Consider the following 20,834-nt stretch of genomic DNA (forward strand, 5'->3'; position numbering starts at 1 on the left):
TCGTACACAACTACACGAAGGCTCTCACACTTTGTTTATCATTTCCAGTGTTTGTTTTGAGTTTCGTACACAACTACACGAAGGTTCTCACACTTTGTTTATCATTTCCAGTGTTTGTTTTGAATTTCGTACACAACTACACGAAGGTTCTCACACTTTGTTTATCATTTCCAGTGTTTGTTTTGAATTTCGTACACAACTACACGAAGGTTCTCACACTTTGTTTATCATTTCCAGTGTTTGTTTTGAGTTTCGTACACAACTACACGAAGGCTCTCACACTTTGTTTATCATTTCCAGTGTTTGTTTTGAGTTTCGTACACAACTACACGAAGGTTCTCACACTTTGTTTATCATTTCCAGTGTTTGTTTTGAATTTCGTACACAACTACACGAAGGTTCTCACACTTTGTTTATCATTTCCAGTGTTTGTTTTGAGTTTCGTACACAACTACACGAAGGCTCTCACACTTTGTTTATCATTTCCAGTGTTTGTTTTGAGTTTCGTACACAACTACACGAAGGCTCTCACACTTTGTTTATCATTTCCAGTGTTTGTTTTGAGTTTCGTACACAACTACACGAAGGTTCTCACACTTTGTTTATCATTTCCAGTGTTTGTTTTGAATTTCGTACACAACTACACGAAGGTTCTCACACTTTGTTTATCATTTCCAGTGTTTGTTTTGAATTTCGTACACAACTACACGAAGGTTCTCACACTTTGTTTATCATTTCCAGTGTTTGTTTTGAGTTTCGTACACAACTACACGAAGGCTCTCACACTTTGTTTATCATTTCCAGTGTTTGTTTTGAGTTTCGTACACAACTACACGAAGGTTCTCACACTTTGTTTATCATTTCCAGTGTTTGTTTTGAGTTTCGTACACAACTACACGAAGGCTACCAGAGCTCGTTGTCCATAATTTAACAGTGGAAGACCAGAGAACAGAGAGCTGGTCATCAAGCCCACCACCACCATGTGGTCTGCTCTTTTAGAAATTAATCACTTCCACACGGCTAAAAGGGCAAGCATATTTGGTGTGACAAGGATTAGAACCCGCAACACTCAAATTTCGAGTCAAGCTCCTTACCTAACTAGCCGGTATTTATTGATTAAGTTTCGTCTATTCTGTGTATTTTGTTCTTACTTTATAAATAATTTCCAGTGTTCATTTATCATACTTTATCTATTATTTTCGTGTTTGCTTATGGCTCTTTATATATATAATTTATATTTATTATATTTATTAATCACACTTTCTGTATATAATGTTCAATATTTATTAATTTCATTTTATATGTTATTTCCAAACATTTTATCACACTATATATAATTTTCAGTATTTATTGATAACACTTCACATATTTTTGTGTTTATTTATCACACTTTATATTATTTTCCAATGTTTGCTAATCGCATTTTATATATCGTTTCTAGTATTTATTAGTCACACTTTATATATAATCTCAAGTGTTAGTTAAGCACATACAATTTCCAGTATTTATTCTTCACATTTTACATATTATCAGTGTTCTTTGAACACCGTTACGGTGTTGTTTTTTTAAATTCCCACAACCTATTGGTTTGAAACACACAGTACTTCAACAATATAATTATATCACATCACACGAAATGTTTTATTAGTAACTACACACACCAAAATTTTCCATAAGATGTAGTTACTGTACTGAGAAATAGTGTTAAAATGTTTATTTTAATAACTAGTATGAAATATTCTGATGTAAAGTACAAAATAATGTAAAATTTGTGATATTACTGAAATAGTATTAAAAATAAGCCTTAAGTTATACTTAGTAAACGAAAATGTATTATTATTAAAAACCAATCTTAAATGTGTGAAATAAAAATAATCATAATAAATTATATTTAAATATTCATATCTTAATTTTTTGTTTAAATACTAAATATTTTCATTCATTCGAGAACATGATATACGAACATCATTAATATATTCAAATATCACATTCAAATATAATATTAAACTCTACATGTTAATAAATTAAATCACACTGTGAGACAAAGATACACATCACATCTTACACACGTGAGTTCACACATTTCCATCCAATGGCGATATGCAACACGTTTCAACAGTATTCTTTATTTAATGTCATAATGGTTATCATATAATTTTAATGTTATTATGAATCTCATATAATCAGGTAGCTTGGTGTAGAAGTTCAGTACAAATAACGAGAAACAAAAACAAACGTGTATTATATTAATAATACTTAATGTTACATTCTGGAGATATAGGTGACTATTTTATTTACGTTTATAGAACTAACTGAACATTATTATTGACATAACAGCTATTATTTTAAATACAAAAAAATTATCTTACCATCCAATTACACTAAACTATGAACAGTTTAGGTAGTATTTTGTGTGGTGAACGTTTGATAAAACTAACCAGTTATAGCTACGTGTCTGCGGTAAAAACATGTGGTAACTGTTTTGTTTTTTTACTTCGTGTTCACAGCTTGTCTTCAGCTGCTTTACTTTCATCAAAAAAATTATTTCAAAGAACACAAAATAAGGCATCTCTAGTGCATCATGTTGAAAACGATTATTGTATGATATGGATTCTAATCCACAGATATAACAGTAACTGTTGTATCACAGGAAACCGGTTTTTCTTGACCCAGGCCTTCCTCAGTTTGGACCTTTCCACGTCTCCTCAAATATTTATCAGCCACAATTGATGGTAGAGTCAACAAAATACCCGCCACGCTCAGTATAGAGTATCCTATCCACATACCCAAATAGCCACCAAAGTAACTGAAGATCTCAATATTCTGGAAAACAGTAATAAAGTAAACATTGAAAAGTGTCGGCCACAATGTACGTATCAACCTGAAGACAAGTTCCGTAGTAAAACCTAAAAATACATTTTCATCATCTATAAAAGGTAACAGTGATTTCTTTATTACCTGTTAATAAAGTCGAATCATTGTGTATTATCTTGTTCTGGTAAATATTCGTGCTTTGAAAACGACTTACGTTATGTTGTTCTGTTTCTTTGTTTGTTTAAGTTAATAACAAATATACACAACCAGATAGATGTGTTATCAATATGATTGAGATATAGAATGCAATCTAATGAAGCTTTGTATCAAACTGAGAACAGTGATATCATCATGGTTGAGATACAGAATATCATCCAAGAAAGGCATTGGATCAATCTGGTAGCTGTGATATCATAGTGTTTTAGGTATAGAATGTCATCTAATGAAGCCTTGGATCAATCTGGTAACTGTGATATCAGACTGTTTTAGATATAGAATATCATCTAATGAAGCCTTGGATCAATCTGGTATCTGTGATATCAGACTGTTTAAGATAAAGAATGTTATCTAATGAAGCCCTGGATCAATCTGGTAGCTGTGGTAAAAGGCTGACTGAGATATAGAAAGTCATTCATTGAAAATTTATGTCGATATAGAACCTAAAATTCTAATAATATTAGATTGGTTGACAAAAAGAATGTCACACAGTGAAGCTTTATATCAGTCTGACAGCTAGTTGAAATGTATCCACGTACTCTATTGATGAATTTGAGAGTCGAAATATTATTATAACAAAAACTATGTACTTTATCCGTATATAGGATGACAATGTGTTTCATAATTATAACACATGACATACTAACTGGAAAGGTAGTAATGAAGTTTTGGTATTAACAACAATAAACAGATATAAAGACACTCGTAAGTTATATTTTAGAATAAAACGTAATATTCGAACATTTACTCTGGAATCTGTAAACTGTATAATTGTTAAATGTTTAAAGCAACCTGAATATTACAAAACTTAAAGTAATAACAGACTATTTACCTGAAAAGTTGGGTAATACTTATAGATAAGGCTCTCAGACTTACTGGGTTCAATAGAAACGAGAAGGACTTGTTCACTGGATAAAAATGAAATCGATAAAGTCAATCTTAAAGCTGTTAAAATTGAAATACAAATGAAGTGACATTTAGTGTATTAACAGTTGTGATACTATAGTATCTTTATTACTTCATAACGTCATTGAAAGACAAGGTCAGTAACAAAAGGTGTAGTGGATTTGGGCCAACAATAAGAGTGAGATGATCGAAGGGTAATTGATACTGACCAGGAGTTACTTGTAATACACAGTAATAAAAATACTAGTCATTTCTTACATCTCAGTCATTATAGTATAATGTTTACTGTATGTCAGAAGGATATCAGCAACAACTGAGGTTTTCCTAAAATATCAGAAACTAAAAAGTCACTGTTCGTAGGTTTATCTGGAGGCCTTAAATCAGTAGCTACATTGATCAGGCTAGAGCTTTGAAAATGATATCTTCAGAATATGTATAACATCGTTATGAAATATTTTCATTATTTCAAAATATAGTATAGTGAACCGAAATTAACACTGACAGAATATTGTAGTTTTACGAGTTTTGCTTATAATAAGTTTGGTTTCGTTCGACTTTTGTGGAAAGCTACACGAGGGCTATCTGCGTTAGTTGTCCCTAATTTAGCAGTGTAAAACTAGAGAGAAGGCAGCTAGTCATCATCACCCACCGCCAACTCTTGGGCTACTCTTTTACCATCGAATAGTGGGATTGATCGTCACATTATAGCGGCTTCACGGCTGAAAGGACGAGTGTGTTTTTGATACAACAGGAATTCGAACCCGTGAACCTCCGATTACAACTCGTTTAACCCACCTGGCCATGCCGGGCCTTATAATAAGTAATTAGCTGTTTGAAGTATCATTTGATTAAATGTACATGATATATTCAGTAATTCCATACACTCAGTTAAGGTATGTGATGAGTTATTATTGGAGTTAAATTAAAGTGAAGCTAATACTGAAATTAAATTACTATTTCGTTAGCATTGAAGTTATTTAAAGTGAAGCTAATACCGAAGTTAAATTATTATTAAGTTAGTATTGGAGTTATTTAAAGTGAAGCTAATACCGAAGTTAAATTATTATTAAGTTAGTATTGGAGTTATTTAAGGTGGAGCTAGTACTGAAGTTAAATTATTATTAAGTTAGTATTGGAGTTATTTTAGGTGAAGCTAGTACTGAAGTTAAATTAAGTAGAATCTGGTATTGGTGATCAACCAAAATGAAGATTTTATTGATGTTAAATGAAACTGAAGCTAGAAGCGAAACTGCAAGTTATATCACACTAAACTTTAGTATCATGAGATTTTTTTATGTATAATTATTTCGATCATTTAAATAATTTTTACATTGTATGTTGATGTGGACCATATTTGTGTGTTACTATTTTTAATTATTCTGTGTAAGTACAGATTATTGTATGTGATATATAGAAACCTTACTTACCTATGTATACACGTTAATAACTATTCAATCGTGTGATAGCTAAAAAAGTTGTGGACCACAAAATTTAAAATTCAGATTCCTTCATAGAGATGGCCAGGTGTTTGACACTAGAGGCCCTAATAATGTGACGGTCATTTTTCCTTATTTCTTCGTTTAAGAGTTGACAATGGTATCTTTGTCTTATTTATCCATACTAAATAAGGGACCTTTTTAGCTATTGAGTTACTCTTTCATCTGACCAGCTTATAATCATAGAGACATATAGTATATCCATTCTGTATACATGATTGGATACACGTATAGTGTGCGAATAATATAAAAATACATGCTATAAACATTATTCTTTTACATGATACAGTGTGTTTGTAAGTTTACTTGAAAATTAATAAAGGTTGGCTTTGGCTGATTGTAACGTTAAGTATGTGCGAAAAACAGTTTACGATTATACTTGCATCAGTTATCACACTTCACGTAATTTATACATTGATGTCTAAGGAAATAAGCAAAAAATACTCAACATAAAATGTTAGGTTCAACTGATAAATTGTATCCGTAATATAGGTATGATTTTATTTATATGTTTCACACTTTTACATCTGTGGTAAAACTGAATCACTCGCCAGAGGGAAGTTAGTTGGTTAGCAGTATCATACACACATATCGCACATCCAAAGTTTAAAGTATTTTATCACACTCAAACTCGTTGTGCCAATTAAGGATTCTACAAATCACTAAGCCTCAGATTTTAATAAAACAAAATAAAGACGACAACAGTCGCTGTACAAACATCTCACTCTTAATTGAACTTTTCCTACCTATCTTTAACTTCATTTTCAAAGCTCTCTCAACACTTTTGTGCTTTGCCTGACATAGTATCATGTAATAATACCAAATTTAGAAAGGTAGAAATATATCTACTAGCACATCAATTCACTGGTCTTCACCGTGGATAAGAAGTTATAAACTGTGTATTATATACAATATATTTAGATATAAATTATGTTTCGTGTTAGAAAATGTAACTCATATTTATATTTCTGTATCCTAAGTTAAGAATCTTTAGTTTTAGCACACTATGACTCTTAAGAGAGGCAAATCTCACCTGACGAAATCTTTGGTAAGTGTCCAGTTGCTGCTTTTGTTGGCCAGTTGAACCCAAAAATCCATTATGTAGGTAAACTAAAAAATTATTTCATAAATAAAAAATATGTCCATTGTACGACGTAACAATTAACTTAGAACTTGAAAGAAAACATTAAAATCACGTATGAAGTTTCATATTGTGTATAACAATAAAACGTCGTTACATAAATAAGAAATGTTAGTAAAACTAAATCTGTTCTATAAGATATCTGTTTTAAATACATTTTCTAAATATTTTAATGTTAAACCTACAAAGCTTAAGAGCTGTTTTAGAAACAGTTGTTCTATGATAGCTCGACCCTTTGGGAACAGTGAATTACATTATAAAAACTGGATAAATGTCATTAATATTTATATTTATTTTGTTCAAACTCTCCAGTTTTGCTACCAGGAGAGTGTCCGATAACCATTAGGTCACAGATGTTATAACAGTGTGGCTGAAACGTATATTATGTTAATATTATTGCCTGTGTAGTGGGATTATACACAAAATTCTTGTGACTTCGCTGATTATTAACATAATTTAAGTAAAGTGTGGTTTATAAGATATAATAAGTTTCTTACTGGAACCTTTATGAACATTCATCACAAGAGACCATCTTTGGCAATTATAGACTGAACACCAAAGACCTATGAGAATGACAAACTGCACTTCATGTTGTTTAACTTAAGAGACAGTGATTCGAGGATATTTCATTGAGTACACTATACTAGTCTCAAATGCTGTGATGTTTATTGACCACAGACCAAAAGCTCTAACATAAACTTAAACACTAATGTATCTGAGAACGGCTGGTATGGGTATTAACACTTTTATTGATAAGCAGAGGACAATGTTTCGACCTTCCTTGTTCATCATGCTGTCATGATTGTTTAAAATAGTCCATAAGAATTGGCACTTGATTTTTTTCCTTTCTCTAGAGTACAATGTTTAGAAATATTCCAGTCGAAAACATATTTGATAATACTGTCAGAATGATGTATGCACAACGATTCCAAGTTTCTCACTCTAAAAAAGAAGTATCCATCTTTCGAAAGTGATACAGTTATTGGGTTTTACCATTTTTTTTATGAAGATCTCTTGAATACTTGCTTTTCTGACATCATGAATACACTAGAAATCTGTCTGTTATTGTACTGTTATTTTAATTTAATCGAAGTTTTAATAAATACCAGAAGACAATGTTTGAGTAAGACTTAAAACTCATGAACACAGAGATTTAACTATAGTTGTACAAGTTCTATATCTAGTAGTGTCAAAATAAAATAACATCAGTAGATTATTTAACATTATTTATTATGCACCAACTTGTTAAAAAGGAATCCTGATGTTAAAACTTTTATCTTTACTTTTACGTTACCTTGTATTGTTCATTAGGTAGAGGCCAAATTCTGCTTTCTTCTTCAATGGTGTAAGTAACTTTCCTGAGTAAATAAATGTTAACTGATCAGAAACACTTAAGATACAAAGAATGTTCTTCCATCAACGATACATTTAAAAATTCTCTTTTGAGAAATGTTTCTAGGATATTGTCAGGGCAGCAGCGTATTATGTTTCAAGAATCTTAAGATAAAACATTTTGTTTTCGGGAGACATAAAACTGGAGACTGTGAGGACCGTGAGTTGTCTCTGTCAAACACAGAACAGAAAATCATGACGAACGAACACAAAGACTTTTATGTTTATTAAATCAATCTTATAAATAAGTTTAAAACCTAAACAGTGATTTTTTTTGTATTAAAATCTAATTCCTTATCAAAGTTATTTGTCCACTATACTGTAAAACACTTTTATGTTCCTATGTGTAATTCATTATAAAACTGAGGTTTTCCTCCTAACTCACCGTAACTTAGGTATGGAATGTGATGTTAATGAGGAATATTATTTGTGACATAAAAGGAATCTTGGAATAATAAGAGCAGTTGGACAAAAGGCTGACTTTGCTACATCCATGTTTACTTTACTGTCTTTAGAAGAAAAAAACGGACATAAGCAGTAATGAAGTCTGATAATAAACATGAAAATAATAAATAAGACGGAAGGTTTTTATATACAGAATATTTGAATGTTTTGTGATACTGTTATTCCATTATCTACATAGATCTGATTCTAATAAAAATCATGAAGACGGAAGGTAAGTTTATATACAAAATCTTATAATTATAAATATTCACACCATAGTTTTTAACTTTACTTACTTTAAAAAGTTGAAGAGAAAGTGATTATTTAAACCGAAGTCCTCTAATGTTTTAACTCACGTGTTTCTGAAGTTTAATGGTTTAGGTACTTATTGTTGAAGAGTTAACCATAACTAATTAGAAAAATGATCGAGTTATGAAGAGTGAAACTGACTTTCAAATAATGTTTGGAATAACTTTGTTTTGGCTAACAATAACGACTCTAGTTGGCATAACTGGGAGCCATTTTGATATTTATTGCAATACTGTTAACCTGTGAAGTAATGTTCGTTATTAAATTCAAAGTTGTTCAGATTTAAACCCAGGCTGAGAAGATCAGTTAATGTTTGGAATTCTGATTGGTTAGAAAGGTTTAATATGAGCTTTAGAGTTTCTAGTCCTTCATCATGTGGAATGTAAGTATAAAGGGAAGAAACATCCATAGTGTAAAGAAGACAGTTGGATGGTAACTGTCTATCACTATTAATATCCTATATAATATTATGAAAATGGATTATTCATGTGATGAAGGATACAGGGAATAAATTGTATGCATTATTAAACAAAAGTGGACAGTTTTTCAGCAGCCATGTTTATATTACAAGGTATGGGTCAGCCAGGATTATTTAACATGGGTATTTTAAGTAAGTGATACAATATACCAGGAAAGTTTGTCTGGATATCAAATACCGAGGGGTTTCCTTGTTAATTTTATTGTTTTGGAAAAGGTTAGTTTATCAGGTATTGTCTTAATGAACAGAGTTGTAGGACGTTCTGAGAATTTATTATATAAATCAGTGTCCTGTAGATTATGATTAGATTATGTTATTGTTAACATGATATGGTCATCTTTGTTAAGAATTACAATAGGTCCACCCTTGTCTGCTGGCTTTATTATTATTATGATAGTTTTGTTTCATTAAATATTGTTTACAGCACGTTTTCTTTTTAGTTGTCCACCGCTGGTACAGCGGTAATTCTAAGGACTAACAACGCTAAAATCAGGGATTCGATTCCCTTCGGTGGACTCAGCAAATAGCCTTATGTGGCTTTGCTATAAGAAAACACACACAGTTTCTTTAGTTAATATTAATAGGTTATTATTTGGAAGATTTAAAGTTGTTTATTGTGTCAGTTTTAATACTTTCATATAACTCTCCAAACGTGGGTCATTGTTTGGTTTATGTTCATTTTCGGTTAGGTAAGGTTTCTTAAGAAATATTTTACGTCGTGTTGGTTTCCAGAGAATTGATGAAGGACAGAAAGATGTTCTTGCTCATTAATATAATTGTTATTTGGACAGATGTTGAAACCTCAACTAAGACTGAGTCCTGGTTCAGAGAGAGTTATGTTGAATGTTAAAGATATGTCAGAAGTATTCATTCTTATCTCTATGTTTAATAAAGTCACTGTTATTTTCAACAGATATGTTAGTTTAAGAAGGATTGTGTGTGTGTTTTTTCAGACTGTTTATTATGAGATAAATGTATTTTAATAGTGCTTAATGTTATGGTTGTTTCTTTATGAAAAATAGGGTGTTGTTACAAGAGCTGTTCGAATCGGTGTTATTGACAGGAAGCTGATGTTTGTGTCTTTTAAACAAGAATGTATCAGTTTTGTATGTAAATGTTTGTAGTTATTATTTTAATTCTATAGAAGGATTGTACAGGTGATGATAGTTAGAACTATCTTTATCTATATCGACAGAGTTTTGTCAAAATATTTTAGTGATATTCCTGAGTTCTAAGAAGATGTTTTCAATAACCCGTTGTTGAAGTTCTGGTAATGTGATCCTGTTGTTATCACATGCTAATACTGTTATCATGGGATACTATTGTTAAAATTTGTTAAAAGGACTAATTTATTGTTGAATTGCTTACCTGTTGTGTTGTTTTATGTGTTAAAATCAGAGAAATGTGTCTCTCTGTTTACCTGTCAGTGGATTACACTAGAGAGAGCTAGTTTAACTTGTGGTCTGAGAAACGCTACTTATATATATAAAATATTTACACAACAATATGATTTTAAAGTGTAAATACGTGTATTTATTGTTACTGTGAAATTACTGTTTTAAAAACACCTTTAAACTTACTGTCTTGACTGTTTTTTTTTATTAAAATATACTATTACTATCATGTATTCATTTAATAAGTTCTAAAACCATAGTTTATACCTTGTTTGTTGTCACAATACGCTATTACTAGTATCACATATGTATAATAACTCCGCTGTATCTTGCTGAGCTTTGTTCAGATCTTCTTACCCAGTATATTGTGTTCCTAAATTTTCTCAATATTAATTTTGTATTACTGGTATACAACTGAGACGTGATACAACCAATAGGTAGTGCTTGACATGACCTGGTTACTGGGGTGAGTAGTGGGATCAAACCCTGTCTCCGATAGTACTCGTACTTTCACTTGTAGTGATTTCATAAATGACGGTCAGTCCTATTATTCGTAGGTAAAAGGTGGGTGTCTTTACGGCTAACAGAAGTAGGGTTGAAGCTTACGTAGTCCTAGAACATCTTTAATGTTACATGCTTTATAAAACAACTAACAGTTTCTAACATATCCATACAAAGCCTCTGTCTGCAACAATGTCCGTATGAAATGCATTTAAGTTTCATAGTTAATCTATTGTCAGATAAACAAACGTTCAAAACGGAGCATACATACAGTTAATTTTAATGGATTCAATAGTAAATATTGTTTATTTTAAATCGTTTTTCGTTTATATATCATAAAATACTAATTTCAGTTTCAAAGCTAAATTATAAGTAAAGCTTTATATGATGTTTAAAGGGACTTTTTATCCCATCGTACTTGTTTTGAATACACTTCAACACTGTTGTTAATAAAACTTAATGAAGAATTAATGATAAAGGAACATAATTCTTGTTACCTACAGAAATATAGTTTAGTTGAAATTTTTTACAAGTGTATCCCTAAAAAATACTTCAATAACTGTCTTATTTTGTTTATATTGTGAAAGTGTTCTCTCGATGCTTCACGACACATATCCCATCAAATGGACGATATATTGTCATCGTGGCTGAAATCGACGACTTTTTAATACCTTTAAATGAGATACCATCACTACTGTTTACTTTAGGTTCCAGTGTTCATTATGTATAGTTTAACTGAGTCACACCTGATCATGTGTGTTTTGTCCGAAGTAAATAATTTCTCTTACCTACAAGGTTGACGACAAAACCCTTCACAATAATGAATCATTCGGTTTTCCTGAATAAACTCGGATGCACACTTCATATCATCATATTCTAAGGATGAGAAAAGAACAAAACACTATATTCTAATGTGCATGTGTACAGACAATAAGATTTATTTAAAAAAATAAACGTAACAGAGCAAATATGGTGTATATGAATATATGTACAAACCAAGAACTCTACATAACAGAACATAAATAACATACTTGAAAAATGTACAAACGAAAAACTATTAATAACAGAAAATATATAGTATACAAGAAGAAATTTACAAACCAAGAACTATACATAACAGAAAATATACAGTCATGTGAAAAAGTTATGACACCCTATGAAAACCTGAGTATTTTGTAACATTTTTGGATATATATATATATATATATATAATCTCAATTTTAACAATACTGAGAGATTATAGGAATATAACTAAACAATTAAAACTGAAGAAAAGACTTTTCAAGATCTTCTGTAAATGTCATGCTACATAATGCATATTCGAACTGATGAAAAGTTAGGATACCCTACCCCCTAATAGCTAGTCTTACCCTCTTTGGTTGAAATAACTGCAGTGAGACGCTTCTTGTAGCCATCTACCAGTCTCTGACATCGGTCTGAAGAAAGTTTACCCCACTCCTGAATGCAGAACTCTACCTCCATGTTTCACAGTTGGTATGAGGTTCTTTTCATGGAATGCTGTATTTGGTTTACGCCAAACATGTTTTCTGTTCTGGTGTCCAAATAATTCAGTTTTGGGCTCATCTGTCCAAAAAACATTATCCCAGAAGTCCTGGTCTTTGTCTACATTCTCTATGGCAAATTTCAATCTGGCTTTGATGCTTCTCTTGGAGAGCAAAGGTACACCTTGTACACCTCCCATGCAAGTAACAGTTATGCAGTCTCTTTCTGATTATAGAGGTATGCACTTTCGCATCAACAGTAGCCAGAGCCTGCTGTAAGTCCCGTGACGACATTTTAGCATCTTGCGGTCTGCTCTCAGGATTATCTTCCTTGGACGACCAGATCTGGGCATGTTGGCAGTTGTTTTGAAAGCCCTCCACTTGTTGACTATTTTCCGGAGAGTGGAATGGCTGAGTTCAGATCTCGCAGCGTAAGACTAGATGGAAGGCAATTAGACATCACCACCCACCGCTAACTGTTGAGCTACTCTTTTACCAACAAACAGTGGGATTGATCACTCATTATAATGCACCGCGGCTGAAAGGGCGAGCATGTTTGGTGTGACGGGGATTGGAACCCGCGTCTCTCAGATGGCGAGTCGAGTGCCTAAACCACCTGGCCATACCGGGCCTGTATCGAAAGTAGCGCTTCTTTCTAAACCGCACTTCCAAAAATGTTAAACTCATTGGATGTAATATTGCAAACAACGAAGAGAATGAATGATTAATTAATCGTATTTTGTGTATAGTCTTTGGTTCTTGAGTTGCAATAACAAACTGTAGATCCTGCATATTGAAGGATACACTTTGGGCATATAAATTTATAAATAGTATAAAAGTGATACGTTTTAAGGATCCTGATAGTTGAAGAAAATTTACATAGGAAATGAAAACAATTCTAAATTAATTTGTTGATTATTTTTGTTGAAAACCTCTTTGTTATTTTTCTTCAATTCTTTTGCTTTCCAGCATAAGATAAAATTCAATAAAATGTTTCTTTAGATTTAACGTATTTATTGTTACGAAAAACTTGCACAGTATTTAAATATTTCTTAATAATACCGTTATACATAACACGGGAAATCTTCTGTTGTGTAAAACCAAAAACTTTATATCTTGTCTAAGTTCTATGAATAAACACAAAATATATTCAAAATGAAAATATTGCCCAGTCAATCTTCTGTGGTAAAACTGTTTACATCATCCAGGAGAACTTCAATAACATCTTTTTTCATAATGGCTTAGAAGAAACAAAGTTGTTAATCCTGGTGCAACTCTTGAGCTTGTTAAATTGTTCCTGATGACAAATATTGGTATATTTTGTGACAAATTATGATGAATTGATGAAAACAGTTTTACACCTAACAATATCAAAGTTCGAAAATTACTACATTTAACAGTAAGTTTGTGGTACGGGATTGGTGTCAAAACTGGCAACAAAGACAGGCTCGTTAAAAATCAGTTTCCACATGTATTTCGAAAGCTCACAGCTATTTGTTACTGTAAATTTATTGTTTAAATGAGATTCCAAGACACCAACTAGTTTATAAGTGCAAATACTGATATATGACCAAGTTGGTCTATTAAGACAATTTAACCTATTTATTACATACAATATTCCATAGTGAGAGCAAACAAGTCCAATTTTTTACAGATAAATTGACGTATAAATTCAGTAAACGTCTTTACTTTGTTGCTGTCAGACGCGATCCAAATATCTTAAATTTAGATTTATCACTTAATGTGCGAACATTTTAACCATATAATCTGTTAAAAATTACTACACCATTAACTTTGTCCTGTTTAAGAATTATTCGGTTATCAAGTGAACTGAGATGTTTTGTAGTCAAATTCTTTTCACATAATACAACTGATCATACATTCATACAAATATTCTCCATAGAGTTGACTAGTATCTTCTTGTTGGTGTCTGAGGTCTAAAATGTTCTGGTATGTGTTCTTCACTTATGTGTCTCAATCTTCTGTCAATAGCTATTTCAACATGAACATAAACTCTTTTACTGTCCCACGTACATTCATTTAAGGAGTGAAATACTGTACTCGCTTGTGGAACTTATCGGTAAGCAACTGATACAACCTGCAAGTACCAGAAATATCTTCTTCAGCAAGCTCTTTAAGATTCTGTTGTCTCTTTCTCAAAGTCCATTTTATCCGGGGTAAAGAACTGCCCAGTAATGATGAGGCTGCCACCTTTTGCATCAGTTTTCAGGTGAAATGGGTTAGTCTGTCACCCAAACATCTTTTAAAGAGCCTACACTACGAGGGATTCTGCTACTGTCGCTGTTTCCATCTTCGGCAATTTCATTGCTTCTGGGTAATGTGTCGCATAGTTGAACGTTGTCAGAACATCATAGTCGCTCTGGTCAAATATATATATACTGTATAATGTCTCTTTTATGACAGGCACTTCATTCTGCCTAAGTACTCTTCTTTAGCAGCTGTCACACAATTTGTATAATTTGGTCATATCTCAGACAACTCCCAGTCAATGGCACTTCATTCTGCCTAAGTACTCTTCTTTAGCAGCTGTCACACAATTTGTATAATTTGGTCATATCTCAGACAACTCCCAGTCAATGGCACTTCATTCTGTCTAAGTACTCTTCTTTAGCAGCTGTCACACAATTTGTATAATTTGGTCATATCTCAGACAACTCCCAGTCAATGGCACTTCATTCTGTCTAAGTACTCTTCTTTAGCAGCTGTCATACAATTTGTATAATTTGGTCATACCTTAGACAACTCCCAGTCTCCATGGTAATTTTCTTTGCCTTTTTATCTTTTCTGCTAGCTGTCCTCTCACAATTGAATTGTGAGCTATCTTCATCCCTTGAGACCGTTTCTTTGTTGAAGATATTATCTGCTTAACTTCCCCAGTGTAACTGCCTTGATAGATGTGGTATAGCATGCTTTTCCAGTTCTCAATTCTGTAAGTCGATTTCTTCCTTTGTCTTGAGTTCGAATTTTTTTAGGACACTGACCCAAAATTTCTGTAGGAAAGGGTATTTCTTTTGTGCTTCTTTCAATCTGTAGACCTACAGTGAGGACCTCATCTTCCAGATATTTAATGTCTTGCTCAGTTTTTTATTGTGCTCTTCCGATAACTCAGATACCTCATTAGTCTTTTTTCTGTATGTTTTCTCAGAACCTATACTCCCTGGTATATTACCAATCATCAAGTCATAGATGCGTGCCTCCGTATCCATGATCTCAAGGTCTCCCACATTGTATGTAGTGTACATATTTATGCTTCCTATGGGAAACCTTGCCACTGTATCGTCAATCAGAACATACTGATGCACAGTGTCTGTCATGCGCTTATTAGGTACTAGACTAGTTCTCTTCACTGCAACCAGTGTCTCGAAGGACTTTTACTTTCTTGTCCCTGGTATAACCTTCACCTATTGGTATGTTGTGACTTGTTGGCACTTCTCAATGTTTCTCACATAGTCTGATCACTACAGGAACTGTTGGCATATCTGATAACCATTAATCATTCACTGTTAAAATATGATGATAGTAATTCCTTCTTCTGGTCAAGCTGAAAGATTTATCTGTTCTATTGTTTTCTGCCAGCAGCATTTGTGTTGATAGTCACTATTTTTTGAAACTCACCAAGAAAATCCTTATAAGTGTTTACAGATGTCTTATGTTGAGATTTCCGATGTTGCTTGTTAGTGACAGACTTGCACTCATTCACAATGCACACATTTTTTAAAAATATAAACATCTCTTCTCCCATTTGTCTTTCATTTCTTATTACCCTGCTTCTGGGCAGTGCCACTGGTTCTGACTTTTACTGGTTATTCTTGATCGTGCTAGTTATATTTTCTCCATTGGATTTCACACACTGTCCTGCCAGCTTGACTGTCTCGTTCACGTATTTTAAGAACAGTGACATGTAACTGAAACACTTGAAATGTTCATTTATCGCTAGATTTACCAGTACTTCAAAACTATTTTCACACTTGACCTTGTGAAGTATCGATGTAAATGTGTAAAAAACTGAAATACAGTTTCTTCAGTGTCAATATGACTTCGTTAATATTCGAGAAAACAATTCACTTGATAAGTTCATAGCCTTTCATGATGGCCACTTTTAACTTGTCATAGCTGTCGGAACCATTTGACGGCTGCCTGCACAAACTAAAAGTTATTTTACTATCAGAAGGAAGTTGAAAAAAACAGCTCATTCGCCTTTGTCTCACTTTTCTGATTTTGAGCAAATTGTTCGTTCCGCTATTGAAAACCACGAATTTAGTCTATCTGCTTTTCAAATTTGGGTAACTGATTCTGACTTCATTCTCTGTGTGAACTTGGTGATTTGAACTTGTTTTATCTTTCCTGATTTCAATCTTTCTCTTTAATTTCTTTCTGAAAATATAATTTTAGTCCCTCAATTCTGATTTCTTTTTTCTCTGTCTTTCTCTTTACTGATATTTCTCTGTTGTTTAACACGTTCTCTTAGATCAATATCATTAAGCCGAAGTCGATTGTTCTTTCTATTAACTTATCAAAATAAGTTAAGGCAGTTTACTTGCGTGTTTAAAGCCTCTACATTATTTTGCTATTCCTACTGCTTTGTGTATAAAATACTATTTGTCGCTGTTGTTTAAGCCTGCTTCTACTGTCATTTACCATTGTAGATCCTGACTGGCTCGTCATTGTAAGTTTCTCTTTTTGTATTAACCAATTATTTACATCAGATATCTTTGACTTGTTGACGATAAACTTTAATGGGAAACACACATCATACAGTTTACTTGTTTTAAAACTATATATTTATATATATGTTGATTACTGCAGTTGTATCCAGAGTTTTCAGTAAATGTATCTTTTTCATCAACATCCACACAAATTGCTTAAGTTACTTCAGAGCATAGTTTAACAAGATGATTTATTCTTCTTTACTGTCAATACAAGACAAAAGTTGATCAATTCTCTTTGGTATTTGTCAATATATATTATTCATGACTAAACTAACTCAGTCTGGTTATAATTATCTAGCTAAACTTTTAACATATATTTACACTTCGTTAGAAGAAAGAAAATAACTACACACTATTGGATATTAGGATGCTTTTATACTCAATTGAAACAACAATAAATCCAGAAGTTTCTAAAAATATAACACAACAATATAACTATCACCAGTTTCTAAATAATTAACCACCCAAAAACAGTTAAATACGCAAACGTAAAATGAACTATCGCTTCTAAAGATGACTAAATTTAACACTGACTGTAAAATACTTAACTCATTACTCTCGTATTAACATAAATGAAAATTCGTGTATATCTAACAGTTTCATTCTAGGTTTATCTTACAAACATTCAAAAGAATTAAAGAAGAAGATTATAGTTATTTTGAATGAGAAAATTTATCATAAATTAAGTTTATAATCGTTTTCAAACCGAAATGTCGTACACGTAATTGTTTTAACATTTAAAGATTAGATCCCTAAAAATCGATTTTATGTCTTCTACAAATTTAAAGTTCAAGGTTTAACGATGGTTACGTGAATTCTACAATATATTATTTGGGCTCAAAAATCAAAAGCATGCAGAAAAAAAGGCATATACCCAATCGACCATTCGTTGTCATTGTTTACAAGACTGTGGCATCCAGTAAGTTCTTAGGGTTAGGAGATCAAATTTCCGTCTCACCAAACCTGCTCGCCCTTGCAACTATTGGTGCATTATAATGTTTTGATCAGTCCTTCTATTCGTTGCTAAAAGAGTAATCAAAAATTTGGAGGTGGGTTGTGAATAATTAGACTGACTTCTCTCTAGTCTCTCACTGCTAAATTAGCGACAGGTAGTACAGACAGCCCTCATGTAGTTTTGCGTGAAATTCAATAAAGAAATAAAAGTACAAGATCAATACGTCCAACATCTTGACAAATTGTGCCAAAAGAAAAATTGTTCTCTCCAAAAGAGATCCAGTGAATGTAAAAGGTGAATACCATTTTAATACACTGTAGTTCATCATAAAGTTTTTTATTTAAACTCATTAAGTCCTTTTGAATTTTTCTAACAATACTGTAGCAGTAAGACGTGAAAAAGGACAAAATATAATAATGAATGAATTGTCATGTGTAATAAAAACTTTTCAACTTCTGTTATTGCGACGTATTCGGCAGACGTCCTTAATGAGACGGTAAATACCGAGTTATAAAGGAATTAGGCTAAAAATAATTATTGGTATGTTAGAAATATTAACCTTTACTTGGCAGACAAAGCCACAGGAGGGTGGAACAAGTGTGGGGAAGATGATGTTGTCATCAGACATGATTACCTTCATTGAAGATTGCTATAGGATGCATTGTTAGTACAAGTTAAAAGGGAGATAGGGCGCCAAACTAGGTGGATATGCCGTAGAGATGAAGGCATCTGTCAAATTATGATGATACATTAAGGTTTATCAACATGCAATTGGTGTTTAGATTTAATGATGCTCTGAAAGCAACACAATTCTTTTATCAATAAACACTGAGTAAAAAAATGCCCTAGATAAGGAAGTAACAACAATAATTGTTACTGACAAAAGTCCTTCAAACCGAAGTGACTTATGAAGATAAGTATGAAAATTAGCCTTCTTTCGAGGGCATATGATCTTATACATAGTAAAAGTGATTTTTATTTGTTACTATAATATTGTTTCATATCTGTTAATTCTATTTTCTGAGTCTGTGGAAATTATAACATGAGAGAATTAAAGTACATGATATAATTAAATTGAACTTTGACAGATTCTTCAACATCATTTATAAACTATATAAAATCTTATACACTGTGTTTTAATTAATATAATTTGCAAGAAAGTCAATTAATTAGGATTTTAAACTATGATGCTTATACAGTAAGAATGTTTGTTTAGTATGTATGACAGCCATCTCATTTACAAGTTATTATGTTGGTCTGAAATTCTGTTTGTCTAAAGCTATTACATGTCATTGTCTACACTGCTTTTATGATTGACCACGTGATGAGTACCTCACAGACGATGATCTAAACATCACGTAACCTCAAGAAATGTTGAAAAAGAAATTTTATCTGTGAGTGAATTCTCTATACAAACGTACTGATAAACAGTGAGTCATTTATTTGTTATATTTAGTTGTTGTAAAATAAGCATCCTTTTCAGGACGATAAAATTACGTAAGTGAATCAAACATTTGTATTATTTGATTGGATAAGATGAGATGTTAAGATTTAGAAATATAAATGTAGGAAAATAATGAACATAAACTTGCTCGTTAATAAAATAGTATCTCAGTAAAATGAAATAGTAATCCAAGGAAATAATTATAGGAATCACAAGACATTCCATAGATTGAAGAGAAAGATTTAACCACAAACAAGGGATAAGGGAAATACATTTAAAGAAAAAAATTGGAGAAACTTAAAAAGGTTAACGAAGTTCATTAGTTATTTAAGTGTAAATTTTTCGTTAACACTTCAAAGTTGAAAGATAAGACTATGCTCAGCGCTTTCTAATTTAAATTTAATGAGTGGTTATTAGAACAGGTGTATTAAAAACGATCATACATTTTATAATAAATATGAAATTAAAATAAAATTAAACTTTCTTTCGGGAAAACTACCTTGTTGAAGAATATAGAGGGCGCGATAGTTACATCAAATAACACTCGGTAACTAACCAATTTAGTTAGATATTTCTTCTATACACTGGGGCGGAAAGACCAACTTCAGTCAGCTAGTCTTGCCTCAAAAGAAGGAATTGGGTTAGAGTTATTGAAGTTTTTAGTTCAGTTTAATCTGACTAATTATTAAATAGAAAAGTATAAGTTGGAGGTTTTGTAAAAACAAAGGGCGATCAATTTCTACTGCAATAATATATTTTGCTTTTTGTTTTATTGTATTAAAAAAAAAGGGTGAATGTTGGGATTTTTACATCCTTGTATTTTAGTGTGGGTTAAATGTTATTTAAGGTTACTTCTACTTATTGAGGGTAACTGCCTTCCCACAACTAACTACAAGCGGCAAAACGCAAGAAAAGTTGAAACGAACCGGATTCAAGCGTCAAGTTAAGGTAAAACTGACATCCCTAAGACATTTGGATGCTCTGACTTAACGAAGAGTATTGGGAATAGGAAACAAATTCTGATTTTTTGTTTTATTATAATGTTGTTTTCGTTTTGTTCGTGTGTATGTATGTATGTATTTATATAAAGATGCGTATGTGTGTAATATGTC

The 20,834-nt window shown here is 32.1% G+C and overlaps 1 protein-coding gene across 1 annotated transcript in view; it reads right to left on the minus strand.

The window, feature by feature from the left end:
• Window positions 1-1,300: 1,300 nt before the first annotated feature.
• Window positions 1,301-20,834, minus strand: part of LOC143224055 (degenerin unc-8-like) — a 33,656-nt gene continuing 14,122 nt past the window's right edge. The window contains exons 8-12 of the mRNA XM_076452518.1: window positions 11,880-11,967; window positions 7,868-7,931; window positions 6,466-6,542; window positions 3,863-3,938; window positions 1,301-2,823 (exon numbers count right to left, since the gene is read on the minus strand). Coding sequence (XP_076308633.1) covers window positions 2,614-2,823; window positions 3,863-3,938; window positions 6,466-6,542; window positions 7,868-7,931; window positions 11,880-11,967 — 515 coding nt within the window. The 3' untranslated portion in view covers window positions 1,301-2,613. The remainder of the gene's footprint in view (window positions 2,824-3,862; window positions 3,939-6,465; window positions 6,543-7,867; window positions 7,932-11,879; window positions 11,968-20,834) is intronic.

The sequence above is a fragment of the Tachypleus tridentatus genome, chromosome 8, assembly GCF_004210375.1.
Source record: "Tachypleus tridentatus isolate NWPU-2018 chromosome 8, ASM421037v1, whole genome shotgun sequence".
Lineage (NCBI taxonomy): Eukaryota > Metazoa > Arthropoda > Merostomata > Xiphosura > Limulidae > Tachypleus > Tachypleus tridentatus.